The 12,260-nt window shown below is 48.7% G+C and overlaps 6 protein-coding genes across 6 annotated transcripts; all 6 read left to right on the top strand.

Annotated features, from left to right (window-relative positions):
- Positions 1–1,392: 1,392 nt before the first annotated feature.
- Positions 1,393–3,366, top strand: EI90DRAFT_2917034 (uncharacterized protein; the record flags this gene model as incomplete). Its single annotated transcript, XM_039054602.1, has 5 exons — positions 1,393–1,746; positions 1,826–2,026; positions 2,140–2,311; positions 2,386–2,768; positions 2,830–3,366. 5 exons carry the CDS (start codon positions 1,393–1,395, stop codon positions 3,364–3,366), a joined length of 1,647 nt encoding a protein of 548 aa, XP_038917217.1.
- A 992-nt stretch (positions 3,367–4,358) lies between these two features.
- Positions 4,359–6,251, top strand: EI90DRAFT_2917111 (pyridoxal phosphate-dependent transferase; the record flags this gene model as incomplete). Its single annotated transcript, XM_039054604.1, has 9 exons — positions 4,359–4,481; positions 4,547–4,609; positions 4,680–4,710; positions 4,782–4,886; positions 4,953–5,270; positions 5,330–5,464; positions 5,514–5,598; positions 5,662–5,737; positions 5,799–6,251. The coding sequence occupies 9 exons, from the start codon at positions 4,359–4,361 to the stop codon at positions 6,249–6,251; spliced, it is 1,389 nt and encodes a 462-aa protein (XP_038917218.1).
- EI90DRAFT_3052858 (thioredoxin-domain-containing protein) lies at positions 5,910–7,420 on the top strand. The gene is made up of 5 exons (XM_039059983.1): positions 5,910–6,468; positions 6,535–6,557; positions 6,630–6,641; positions 6,737–7,102; positions 7,169–7,420. The coding sequence occupies exons 1-5, from the start codon at positions 6,391–6,393 to the stop codon at positions 7,197–7,199; spliced, it is 510 nt and encodes a 169-aa protein (XP_038917219.1). The 5' UTR covers positions 5,910–6,390; the 3' UTR covers positions 7,200–7,420.
- Positions 7,421–7,537: 117 nt separating this feature from the next.
- Positions 7,538–8,719, top strand: EI90DRAFT_3052860 (uncharacterized protein). The gene is made up of 6 exons (XM_039059984.1): positions 7,538–7,753; positions 7,822–7,956; positions 8,015–8,076; positions 8,133–8,228; positions 8,285–8,367; positions 8,422–8,719. Exons 1-6 carry the CDS (start codon positions 7,574–7,576, stop codon positions 8,544–8,546), a joined length of 681 nt encoding a protein of 226 aa, XP_038917220.1. The 5' UTR covers positions 7,538–7,573; the 3' UTR covers positions 8,547–8,719.
- A 1,777-nt stretch (positions 8,720–10,496) lies between these two features.
- EI90DRAFT_3052864 (uncharacterized protein) lies at positions 10,497–11,665 on the top strand. Its single transcript, XM_039059985.1, has 7 exons — positions 10,497–10,577; positions 10,635–10,682; positions 10,745–10,793; positions 10,817–10,875; positions 10,938–11,060; positions 11,151–11,369; positions 11,402–11,665. The coding sequence occupies exons 1-7, from the start codon at positions 10,515–10,517 to the stop codon at positions 11,567–11,569; spliced, it is 729 nt and encodes a 242-aa protein (XP_038917221.1). The 5' UTR covers positions 10,497–10,514; the 3' UTR covers positions 11,570–11,665.
- Positions 11,470–12,257, top strand: EI90DRAFT_621867 (uncharacterized protein). Its single transcript, XM_039067868.1, has 2 exons — positions 11,470–11,934; positions 11,986–12,257. The coding sequence occupies exons 1-2, from the start codon at positions 11,566–11,568 to the stop codon at positions 12,145–12,147; spliced, it is 531 nt and encodes a 176-aa protein (XP_038917222.1). The 5' UTR covers positions 11,470–11,565; the 3' UTR covers positions 12,148–12,257.
- The last annotated feature ends 3 nt before the right edge of the window (positions 12,258–12,260 follow it).

A 12,260-nucleotide genomic window follows, 5' to 3' on the forward strand; every position in this document is an offset into this window, starting at 1 on the left:
ATTACTGTGGCAAACCAGACGCGCACACCGGACCCCCCGGGTCCCACAGTACTTTGTCAGCATATGTATATACGCTGCCGTATATCTGGAACTGAGCGCTTGTTACATCGCTAGTTCTTATAGCCGTGCGGATGCGTAACCACATAAATGGGGAACACAACAGATATAACAAACAACTCAATGGAGAACGAATCTAAATAACAAAGCAAGGCATCACCTCAGACTCGTGAACAAGAAGGGTCATTCTAACCAGATCGCGGGCGCCGGTCAGGCGGATAATATAATCTCGCTCCAATAGTGATGGTTATCGTGTCGACGCCACAATGACCTTGTGAGCGCTCAGCCAACCAAGCTTGGTATAAATGTGGGACTGGAGTGGTTTCGAGATCTCGTCCCAAAACCTACTTGGTGCAGTGTTTTTTCCATGCCCTTGTTCAAGAAGAAGGGTACCGCTACAAACGTCCCGGGAACGGTTCAAGCGCCGACGCATGCGGCGGGTTGCACTGGGGCAACAACACTCCCCACCCGAGTCAACTCCACAGACTCGCGTGGCTCGAAGGCACCATTGCTAGCAGTCCAGGGTGGAACGGTACGCGAGAAACTTCAGAATCAAAACCACCCACAGAAGATCGGTCGAGCGGATGCATTCGATCAAGCAGTAATGCGAACGATGTGATCCTTTCTTCCTCCTCCCCCTTATTAATCTCATGTGGTGAGGGCACAAACCAATAATTGTGCAAAAGGACTGATGAACTGACCAGATATCCATGGGTCACCAGGCTCCGCAAGCAAGCAGAGCAGGGAAACATTGCCCAGCTACGTGGGAGTCGAAAAGTTGTTTCTGGTCACTGCACTCATTGATCGTCTCGATCGAAGGTGCTCAGTGTGTTTGAAAGAATCAGAGTTGGCCGAGTTCGTCGAATGTATATTAGCTGTTGTTGATCATCTAAACTATCTTGCGTTTGTTGGCGCAAAGGCGATCCTGATCATGCTTCACACTGAAGAGTCTCCTCCGCCGCATGATAAACTGAGAAGAAGAAGAACACTCAAAGTCCCGTGTAATAGCGCAGACAGAATAGGCAGCACTATCTGCCCCCCCCGCAGACGAGATGCGTTCCAGAGTGTTACTGTTGAAGATTCATTGAATGCCGAGCTGAAAATTGCTGGATCTCCCAGCGTTATCAAGACTGCCGCTGCACAAGCGGGCCCTGTGAAAGAATATTGATCCAATAACCGCGACGTAGGCGCATATTGATCAATTGCCAGCACCATTGTCACAGCAGGGCAAGTTGGTAGATTTCTATTTGCATCTATTGTCACCGGGAGACGGGAAGAGAAATTGAGTTGAATTGAAAAAAATTTGGCTTTGCCCTCTCCCCTTCCCCCGACAGGATGCCAGTGCTCACTCTCTCACCGGCACCTGTCGTTCTCGGGAAACGGAGGGCTGAAGAACTTCATTCACCGACTTCTTCTCCTCGCTTTGAGCCTGCTTCGTCCCTTTTGTTACAGCCCGGCGGCGGTCACAACAACACCGAAGGGGATAGGGAAACTGACGACACAGAAAATGAACGGTCAGATTCCGACACGGATGCGGAAGAGGATGCCTGCGAGTCTTCAGCGGAAAAAACGGGAAGCCTGCTGAAACCCCAGCCCAACAAACCCTACCAATGCTCATATCCCAATTGTACAAAAAGTTATTCGCGAGCATTCAAATTGTCCGAGCACGAGCGTAGTCACACTGGAGTGGTGAGCCGCTATTTTTCTACTTTAATCTTATATAGAGGCCAATGTTTTTTTTTTTCTTTCCTTCCCGACTCATACCCAGCGGCCGTATGTGTGCAAAACATGCTCCAAGGCATACCTGCGCGACTCTCATCTCCAACAACATTCTCGCACGCATCTTTCCTACGAAGAACGTCCGTTTTTATGCAACTTTGCTGCTGATACTTGTGATAAAAGGTTCTGGACGGAGCAAAAACTTAAAACTCATATTCAATGCGTCCACGAGCGAGCTAAATTGTTCGAGGTAAGCTCAAAAAATTGTGTGAAGATTGAATTCGCGTCGCGTTTTTTTTTTTTGTGTGTGTGTGTGTTTGGATTGTGTGAGCCATAACTGATCCATACGAATTATGTATGTAGTGCTCAGCTGAAGGATGCAATGAAGCATTTTCCAAGAATCAACAGCTTCGTACTCATTTCGTCGCAGCCCACTGTACCCCTGGTTCGAAACGGTTTCCATGTGGACACGAAGGGTGCTTGAAATCGTTTCCTACATCTCAGAAATTGCGGAACCACGCCAAAAGTCATGAATGTTGGTGATTTTTGATTGTTAGAAAAAAAATTTTTTTTTGCCTCTTCCCTGACATGACAACTTTATACCCTCAGTAAATAGATATGCATGCGTGCATCCTTCGTGCACTCAATCAGGGCTCCAGGATGGTTCTACTTCCGCGTCTAGCCCCACCCTTCGGTACTTTGGCACTTGGACAGAGTTACAGCAACATATTCGTGTCGTGCATCCTCCAACTTGTCCTCATGCCGAATGCGATGGACGGACTTTCACCACCAAGACGGGTCTGAAGGCTCATTTGAGACTTCATGAGCAACGGGAAAGAGAAGCCGAGTTATTGCATGCTCTGGAAGATGAGTGTAATGGGGATGATGGGCACGACGAATCCAGCGAGAGAGCGGTCAAGCGTCGAAGAGGTGGTGAGATCGGGAGAGATTGGCATTGTCCGGAGGATAGCTGTGATAAGGCATTCAAGTCGGTATGCACGAGTTCCTTTTTTCCGTTATGGTAACCTTCACTTCCAATGGTTTTTTGAACAGAAATTTGCACTCAACAAACACGTCAACATCTCTCATCTTGGACTCAAACCATTTACTTGCCCGGAAGCGGACTGCCAAAAGACGTTTGGTTATAAACACGTCTTGCGTCAACATATCGAGAAAGTGCATCGGGGGAAGGATCAAGAAAACCATGATGAGGAAGATGATTCCACTACGAGCGTAGCCAATCAGAGAGAAGAAAATCATCAGGGAAGATCACTAGCCATCGATTTTCTCACTGGACTTCACTACACGACGAACCCGGAATCCCAAAACAACCACTCAAGCACCGGAAGAGACATTCATTGTCCTTGGCCGGACGCATTTCAGATGCATTTGGTCGGACCATCGTATTCTACACCTGCCGCGGACGACGAGGGGGGAACCAAACGGTACCGATGCGCTTACATGTTCTCAAGAGCCTATGACCTTGCACGTCATCTTCACGCCGAGCATGGAGTGCGTGAACTTGATATGGATGGTCTCGTCGCTTGGGTGGCTGAAGCGAAGAAAAATAATCATAATCGTGCTGCATAAGACGAAGGGGGAGTGGTGGGGAGTGACCTTGTTATTCTTAATACATACAACATTTTCTCGGATACCTTCACTGCAATCTTATACGCTAATTGCCCCTTGTGTAATTCACTGCATATCTAATGATACTAGAAAGGTTGCTTCGCACCATGACCTTGCTTGCACATACTTTGCAACTAGTCGCTGCATCGCACTCTAGTACTAACTTTAAGCAATCATGTCTTTCACAGCCGTGTTCAAACGCATAGAAAAATATAATGAGTTGAATCAACATTTCAGGGACATTTGATCGATCTTGCACCCCCACCAACAGGAGGACTGACGCCATTCAACGCTTATGTTGCGTTGTCTGGAGCTCTGGACGTGACACGATACAACTTCTGCGAGAATTCGATGAGAAGAATTCAGACAACCAGCATGTAGCATTCTGGAGGCAGAAGACGAAAGGTTGGAGAAAGCAAGCGAAGCAACACGTAGAGGTGGGAAAAATTCCGATGATGCTGTTGTTGTTCACAATTATTTCGGAGGGGCACAGAGCACACGTGGTCCAAAGAAACCAATATCAACATGTGGAAAGTAAAAGTTCCCACGAATTGTGTATGCGAAAGAGACCTTGCAAGCAAGGTAATTATAAAATTAGCACGGTTCGAGTAGATACAACAGCCATGTCCCGGCTGTACGCATCGGCCGGCCTCCGTGCCTAGTATTCTAGCTGTCAATCTTGCCTTGGCATCCGCCGAACTTTGTTCGATCGGTTATGTAGCTTTGGCGGGTAGGATCCCGTGTTATCTGTGTGAGGTTTTAATTTTTTGGGGGTCGCTTGCGAATTTCGGCGGTTGTCGGGGCCGCCACGCTACTATAGTACCGTGCACACAAGGAGGCCTTAGCAACGATTCAATATAGTGAACACCTTGAGAGTGAGACATAAGGGGCCCCTCTTATAGTCAATCCTTCACAGTTCCCCTGGACTAGTTGCAACATTCTAGGCTGGAAACATGGCTGGATCTTGCGTACAGGATGACTACCTATCGGCCATTCTGCATCGCACCCCTCTGGAACCACCGATCGCGACAGCAGGGACGGGCATTGAGATCACATTGAAGGATGGCCGGACGATGGTGATATCTTCTAGCTTGATCGCCTCGCAAAGAACCATGTTCATGCTCATAGGATGGTTGCCTAGATTGACGCTGTTGGAGGTGCAGCAGTGACGGTCATTGGCAATGGCCATCCTGCAGTAGTCAGGGTGGGTTAGACTTCCGGATATCCAGTCCTTTCCCGTTTCTCACGCTCTGTTACGCCACATTGTTTATTAGGCTATCCAAGAGCAAGTCGAGAAACTTTCATGTGAGTAAATTAATTCACCGGTTCCTTCTATCGTCATCAAGAGGGACAAATTACGCGTGCCGGGGGAAAAGATGTGTACAACATGCAATTGTCGAACGAGCCTGCAGAAGAGCTCGCTAACTTGCTCGTGGCAACAAGCAAGGGTGCTTTTGCTGCCGTTGGCTTTGTGGCCGGAGGTTCGTTTCCCCATTCTCCAGAGATATATCAGCCCAAACCAAACGAACCGTTTACTTTTTTTAAAGGGACAGAAGCGATGGAGTCCTGCATTAAGCTCGCTCGGCAATACTACTTTGAAATAGGCCAACCTCACCGAGTGAATTTCATCGCCCGTAAACAATCGTTCCACGGGAATTCCATAGCAACGCTCGCACTGGCCAGCCATCCTGGGAGAAGACTGCCGTATGAGACCATTTTACCCACAAGCAATTACCACCACGTGTCCCCTGCATGCGCTTTATGGTACAAGAATGCGGATGAGACGGATGAGGAATACGTCGAGCGCCTGGCTGAAGAACTTGATGCCAAGTTCCAAGAGCTCGGACCAGAGACCGTGATCGCCTGTGAGTCCAGACCCGATGAGTGGCATGCAGCTTGAACAATCGGTTTTTTTTTTTGCTAGTCGTTGCGGAGACCGTTGTCGGAGCAGCTAATGGCGTCGGAATCCCTCCAACGGGCTACTTCAAGGCAGTGAGACAGATTTGCAACAAGTACGGAGCACTCCTCATACTTGATGAGGTTATGAGTGGGATGGGACGTAAGTGAGCCTCTGCTCGGAAACGAAGGGACTGAGAAAAAAGGTGCAGGAATGGGAACTCTCCACGCATGGGAGTCGTTTGGTGACGGGGCTCGACCCGACATCCAAGCGGTTGCAAAGGGACTTGGAGGGGGGTATGTTTCATTGAAACGTTCCACAATGCCGACCAAGTGCTGAGGGGTTTGCTTCTTCCAAAGATACGCACCTATTGGCGCTTTGCTCATCAACCAGAAAGTAGCCAGTGCCATTCGTGACAAGAAAGGGATGTGGAAGGTATCACGATCGTTCGTTCTTCCTCCACCACTTAACTGACAGGGAACAATCCTACTATAAGCACGGCCATACATATCAAGCACACCCAATTTCTTGCGCGGCCGCCTTAGCGGTGCAAAATGTCATACACTCCGAGAACCTCTTGAAGAACATATGTGAACGAGGAGCTCAGCTCGAGGCACTTCTTCGTGCGAGGCTGACGGCTCTGAACTCGCCTGCCAAGCCTTTCATTGTGGATATCAGAGGCAGAGGCGGCTTCTGGGGCATTGAGTTTGAGCCTGATCCAGCCAAGCTACCCAACGTTAATGGGGTGCGCTTCGGACCTCATTTATCGGACATTGCATTCAAGAATGGACTTCTCATATTTGGAATGAGTGGATCCATCGATGGAAACAAGGGGGAATTCGCGATATTAGCACCCGCCTTCAACGTCACCAGTGAGGAAATAGAGAAAATTGGCGATGTATTCTCGAGGAGTGTCGAGGAAGCATTGAGAGATGCTGGCGTCATCTAGAAGTGTTCATTGTGACTTTTTGTTCACCAATGGTATAATCGATTTGAGTCAGTCATCAAGACCCACGCCGCGAAGTCCGGAGCCAACCGAGATCAATTCATTCCGCTGCGTTGGGGACACCAACTTTGCGAGTGTCGCGATGTCCACCACTATTACGCATATAGATTCGCTTTCCGACTTAAACAGGATACTGGGGGATGGCGGGGCGAAGTTGACGGTTAGTTGAAGATGCTTGCTTTGGGTGCGCTTGACGGTGACACTACCTCCCTCGATGCGCACTCAGGTTATAGACTTCCATGCTACTTGGTTAGTCAATTACGCATTCATATGCTCGTGCATGAGCTGAACTATGTGTGTGGCGTATTTCTCGTTCACTAGGTGTGGACCATGGTAAGTCATGACTCAGCGCATTGATTTTACTTATTGCTGCATAACTTCAGACTCATCTTTTACATCTTATATTCACCTTTTTCCACCCGCTCAAGCCATCAGATTGCACCCAAATTTGAGGCATTAAGCCGTCAATACACCAATGTCAGATTTGCCAAATGCGATGTCGACCAAGCCAAGGATGTGGCACAAAAATACTCCATTTCTGCTATGCCTTCGTTCGTTTTCATCAAGAATGGGCAGAAGGTAGATCTAGTTCGTGGAGCCGATCCGAGAGGATTGGAGAATGCTATTAAGAGACATGCAGATGGTTCGGCGGTTGCCTTCAGCGGGAGGGGACAAACGCTAGGTGGATCGTCGAGTCCAGGAGAGACTCCGGCCGATGATGGTGAAGGCGGTCTTATTGCGACGTGGAATGGGTTGGACTCTCAGACGAGAGTCATCCTTTTGCTCATTGGAGCGTGAGTGACACTCGTTATGGCATATTATCTCTTGAATACCGATTTTCTTGTTCTTTTTTTTTTCAGTTACCTTGGCTACGTCTTTTTCTTCGCATGAGGGAGCCACAATGTATATAATTATAGGACCCTGGGGGTGTATTTCTACGTGCAAGGACTCGAGTGTCCGAAATAACGCAGTGGAAGGCCACCCCTGGTGGTCAATGTTACATGGTGAAGGTGCGTCGTCACGCGAACGCGGGGTAACAAAATAGAGTACAACAACAACATGGTGAAATAACAGGAGCTCACTGAATTTTCCTCCATCCTCGCAATTATGGGGTATGAAATGACATTCCTATTGGATGCTATTCGCAAATTTTTCCATGTAATTTGACCAAAAACTATATATTGCAAAACACAAATTCCGGACCAAAATTGTCAATTGTTAACCACGTGATCCAGAGGGAGCGCTGCAGCGACCGCAAGGCGACAATGGCCACGTATGACAGTTTAAGACGTCAAACGCGAACATTGGAGTCTCTCATCGATGCTAAGCTCACAGCATACTCTAGGCTAGCTGCTTCTATTTCGTTGGGTCAGGATCTGGAAGCTGGAGGCAATTCCGACAGACGGGTAGACATGGAACATGAACTGGAAGATTTGCTGGAGAAAGTTGTTCTCTTCATTCTATGCTCGTCTGATTATAATCCTGATGAAAGCGCCCCTGACACGACTCATAGCTAAAAGAGACTCACGAAGAAATGGTTGCTATATTAAACAACCCTGTCGCCGCGCCTTCCCAAAGCGTTCTGCACGCAGTACAACGGCATAGAGATGCGTTACAAGACTATACGCGAGACTTCCACAGAGCAAAGGTGCATAACGGTGGAGGTATTCTGCACACTAGTGCTTGCTTAATATTCTGAACTCTAGGCAAATGTGCAGTCCGCGCTGGATAGAGCGAACTTGCTAGGTTCCGTGCGGAATGATATCGAGTAAGTTATTTGCAATAGCCCGTATCGTCCAACGAATCACGACGCGTCCATATTAGTGCGTATAAAACTGCTCATGCGTCAGACGCCGATGCTCTGCTGGCTGAGAGAGGACGAATAGACAGCTCACACCGGATGACGGATGGTTTGATAATGTGCCTTCTGTAGCTCAGATGCCCAAATCCACGCTAATGGAGCCTTTTCTGTTCAGGCAGGCGCAGGAGACGCGTGAAGACTTTGCACGACAGCGGTCCTCACTTGCAGGGGTTACTACTCGCGTGCAAGGGTTGATACGTAAGTGTAGATCGGGTGAGCTCTTCCCCAACTTACGCCCGCCTCTTCTCGTAGATGCTCTACCTGGTATCAATTCTTTGGTTTCGATGATTCAATCAAGACGGCGAAGAGACAGTTTGATCCTCGGCCTCACTATCGGAATATGCACCATTCTCCTGCTCGGTTACATGTGGCGCTGAAGTTTCGTTGTGTAATTGATTTGTTTATATTTTGTACTTATAACGGACTGAGCCCTCATTATATTTTTCACCGCCTATTGCATTGTCCCTGTGAATCGTCGAACAGCTCGAATTCTGACTCCCTTACTCCCGTCATTACAAAATGTCAGAATCCCATCACTACGGAGTATGTAGGTGACAAGAAACGGCACTAGAAAGCCTAATAAAATCCCTGAACATGGATATGTATATGTCCGACCGGTTGTTTCTTGACGTACCGCGAGTAGGCATCATCATGAGGCACTTCCTCAACGGGGCCTCAATCAGATACGCCGAGCGTCTTGTGAGGCACAAGGGGTCCGTTCACATGGAGGTGCTTCAAAAAATGGACCAATAATGAGTTGCCACAACCAGCAGTTCGTTCACCAGGCTATCCATGTCCAGCGCATCAAAGTATAGCCAATTCTTTGGCGCGTCAAACTTGTCACAGGCCCTAGGGGCACGCTTCGGACAACTTTCAATATGAAGGCGACTCTGGGTTGGCTACCAAACCTTCATAGGACCTGAAAGATATTCTCCGGAGCCGGAGGTATCCACGCATCGACTTTCAAATCCATTCGATGCTGTTTGTTACTCTCATTCCGGAACGCGGGGAAAGCAGCAATAGCATTCGAAGGAATGAATATGTGAGACCAAACCCTGTGATGGCGCTGGACGAGTCCCGAGGGGCCCATTAGCAAATTGGGGATATAGGAAAGAGTTTGACGGTGACGGCCAAGCCAGAATTACTCCAGTTATGGGAATCAGTATGTGTATGGCTTCCAGGATTGTAGTTGCAACTGGCTTTGCGATCGATAATGGGGCCAAAGTTAATCGCGCACGATACTGGGCAATGTTCGCCGAGTCTCCTGGGAGCCCACATATGCGATAAACTGAACTGACTAGCAACCTAAACGATTGGGGAAAACATAAAGTTGGGTTCTCATCGTAACAACTCTTTGAGAAAATAACTGGTCGCGGACTGATAGTTGTCCTAATATCCAACAGCATGGGAGTCCCGCAGAAACAGGACAGAAATGGCGCTGCCCCGTGTCTTGTCTCAAGAGACCAAACGTCGACCAGGACGTTCCAAATAAAATCCCAGGAATACGTGGGCCGTTGGAAGCATCAAGGCAGATCGAGACTGGAATCTAATTATTCGGGAGAGGCATGCCAGAGCCCCCGACGGAGAATCACTCGAACAATGGCGACGGTGTATTTCATCATTTATCGAGAAGCGTGGTGACAAAGACGTTGATCGGAGGGCAAGCCTCGGACGGAAAGTCCGACCTTCGCACCGAATCAAATATTGATAATCTTCTTGAGCGAGGGAAACTATCATTCTCACAGGATGTGGCTCGAGCGGTTCTTTGTGTATGGTTGTTGTCGTGCTGTCGATCAACGGCGCAACTGGTGCCACCATTGTTCGCATGCTTGCAATTTAATCAGCTCTGCACCCTATGCCTGGGGTGCCTAATCCTTCATGGAGGGTCCCAAGTATGTAAGTTTTGAAGCCTATTGTCCATGGACTTACTGTTGTGCCTAGGCCGACCTTGCCCGTTCTTCAGCAAAGGGAATTGCCTCTTTCTGGATGCATGCAATTTCGTGCACGATGTCAAAGTCGTTGTACCGAAGAAGAAACAGAATATACCGCAGATCTATTACACTCTACCTGACGATACTTTGCACTCACCAACAGCATCTATATCTGAGTTCGCGTTAGATTTTTATGACCATTCGTATCCGTCTTCTCGAGCTTCTCGGGGAGTTGAGCCTGCTTTGGGGGGAGATGCCCCTGAGGACCCGCCTCCCCATTTGTCTGCTCCAACGCCTAGAACCCCTCTCCGTCTAACTCCAGTGCGAAAGCCGAAGCCATCCACCTTCTCAGGTTCACAGGAGCCTTTACTGTTCTTGGATGAACTAAAGCAATACCAAAAAAAGTACATTCCTATGCCAATCACCCCTCAAGATATTTCCGTTTTTCCGGAGGAAGAAGAGACCCCCTTTACCTTGGTGTTTAGTTTCTTGATCAGTGCTGTGTCTACCATCTGACGAACTTATTTTTGACAGCTCACTCTGGATCATGCAACTATTCTCCAACATCGCAAGAAAAACACTGTTCCCTTTCGAAAGTGGACACTCCCCCATCTCCGACGACGGATCCTCCAAAACCGACTGAGTCTCTTTCGCTGCCATTTGGGTCTGATGCTCCATCCGTGACATATCCTTGTCTCGAAATTTTGAGACCGTAGGTGAGAACCCTATGACCTCAACCCCGGCACAACGGCAGGCTCTTCGCCCCCTCAGACTTGTGAGTTTCAATACTTGAGATGCTACAACTGTGATAATCGGGTATTCTGTCTGCGTCCTCAGCCTTCCCTCATATCGTTGCCTCCGGCTTCTCTCGAATCACCTTCTCAACACGGAGCAACCACCTCCATGAGCGAAGGCAAATCGACTCCACCCCTTCCGTGGGCATCAAGTGCCCTAGATCCAGTGCGGTCCACCACCTTCTGCGTTGATTCGTTGCTGATATACACCATAGAACCTGACTCGTGACCTCCCAACCGGCCGGCACTTGTCCAGCATAATCCATTCGTTGATAACTTCGAGAGACCAATTTCACGAGGCTCTAGTTTGGAGGAATACCAGCCTCATGTATTCCCCCAACAATACACTTCAGATCTTCATTGGCCATCTGTGCGTAGTAGTCCCTTATCGGTTCTCAGCGAGCCATTTCAGCACTCCCCGGAAGACAATCCTTCCTGTGTTCCGTATCGTGTGCCAGAACATTTGGATATTCCAGTAACCGCCGTCGCTCGTCCACCCCAATCGAGTCATCGACGCTTCCCACCTACTACATGGTACGAGTATATATACTCGGTGCCCCATTCAAGTATCTGAGCGTACCTGCTAGCCTGAGGATTCGGTGCCCTCTTACTCGGGACTCCCTACGTCATCATCTGATGCACCCTCTTCAAGACCAGTGTCGGTGTCCACAATGACATCCATCCAAACTACCGTCGCTCCCAGACAGCGCTCAGCATCTTCTAGCACCACATCGACATCACCAAAAGACCGCGGGAGATTTTCTAGTATCTCATCTCATACTTCTAACATGATGAACACTCCAATAACTGATACTGCATCCGTGCATGAACGTGCCACGACTGAATCTGAGGGAAGTTTGCTTGCTTCACCTTCCTCCTTCAACATGTATCAACCACTCGCTACACAATCACGGAGGAATTCATCCATCCTTGAGGCATTAGGGCCGATAGAGTCTCCCCCTATCCCAGCACAGCAGGTTTTGGAGATGCCCAACTTGCCAACTTCCAGGGTGGAAAGATTCAGGGAGCAGGATGTGATTGTCAGTTTTCTCACCTGTCTACCAGGTTCGATTGCTTAGCATTTTGCATAGAAATCGCGGAGATCATCTGTGGCCTCGTTGGTGCAGCCGTTGAGAGCTTCATCTGCTCTAGCAGAGGAGAGATCACACCCAATAGCCCCAGATCCAGTGCAGGTCCCCTCACCACTCGATCCTGACCACGTATGTAGACGTAAACGAACAAGCATAATCTAACGAATTAACTCCGCGACTCCAGAGAAACAGAATATCTCGAGAGACACAAGCCATTTCCCAGCCCGCCAATTATCGAATCGCAGAAGCGCAGCGTCGATTTTCACGGAGCCTAT

This window comes from Cantharellus anzutake, assembly GCF_015039405.1.
Source record: "Cantharellus anzutake strain C23 chromosome Unknown EI90scaffold_18, whole genome shotgun sequence".
Lineage (NCBI taxonomy): Eukaryota > Fungi > Basidiomycota > Agaricomycetes > Cantharellales > Hydnaceae > Cantharellus > Cantharellus anzutake.

What these genes read in the sequence shown, in the direction of transcription:
- EI90DRAFT_3052864 (XM_039059985.1), top strand. Translation starts at nt 10,515, where the DNA reads ATGCCAATCACCCCTCAAGATATTTCCGTTTTTCCGGAGGAAGAAGAG. An exon ending in CTCTTCGCCCCCTCAGACTT is followed by an intron (nt 10,876 to 10,937) that starts GTGAGTTTCAAT and finishes CTGCGTCCTCAG; the next exon opens with CCTTCCCTCATATCGTTGCC. An exon ending in CAGAACATTTGGATATTCCA is followed by an intron (nt 11,370 to 11,401) that starts GTAACCGCCGTC and finishes ACCCCAATCGAG; the next exon opens with TCATCGACGCTTCCCACCTA.
- EI90DRAFT_3052858 (XM_039059983.1), top strand. Translation starts at nt 6,391, where the DNA reads ATGTCCACCACTATTACGCATATAGATTCGCTTTCCGACTTAAACAGG. An exon ending in ATGGCGGGGCGAAGTTGACG is followed by an intron (nt 6,469 to 6,534) that starts GTTAGTTGAAGA and finishes ATGCGCACTCAG; the next exon opens with GTTATAGACTTCCATGCTAC. An exon ending in ATCCTTTTGCTCATTGGAGC is followed by an intron (nt 7,103 to 7,168) that starts GTGAGTGACACT and finishes TTTTTTTTTCAG; the next exon opens with TTACCTTGGCTACGTCTTTT.
- EI90DRAFT_621867 (XM_039067868.1), top strand. Translation starts at nt 11,566, where the DNA reads ATGACATCCATCCAAACTACCGTCGCTCCCAGACAGCGCTCAGCATCT. An exon ending in TCAGGGAGCAGGATGTGATT is followed by an intron (nt 11,935 to 11,985) that starts GTCAGTTTTCTC and finishes CATTTTGCATAG; the next exon opens with AAATCGCGGAGATCATCTGT.
- EI90DRAFT_3052860 (XM_039059984.1), top strand. Translation starts at nt 7,574, where the DNA reads ATGGCCACGTATGACAGTTTAAGACGTCAAACGCGAACATTGGAGTCT. An exon ending in GAGACTTCCACAGAGCAAAG is followed by an intron (nt 7,957 to 8,014) that starts GTGCATAACGGT and finishes TCTGAACTCTAG; the next exon opens with GCAAATGTGCAGTCCGCGCT. An exon ending in TCGCGTGCAAGGGTTGATAC is followed by an intron (nt 8,368 to 8,421) that starts GTAAGTGTAGAT and finishes CTCTTCTCGTAG; the next exon opens with ATGCTCTACCTGGTATCAAT.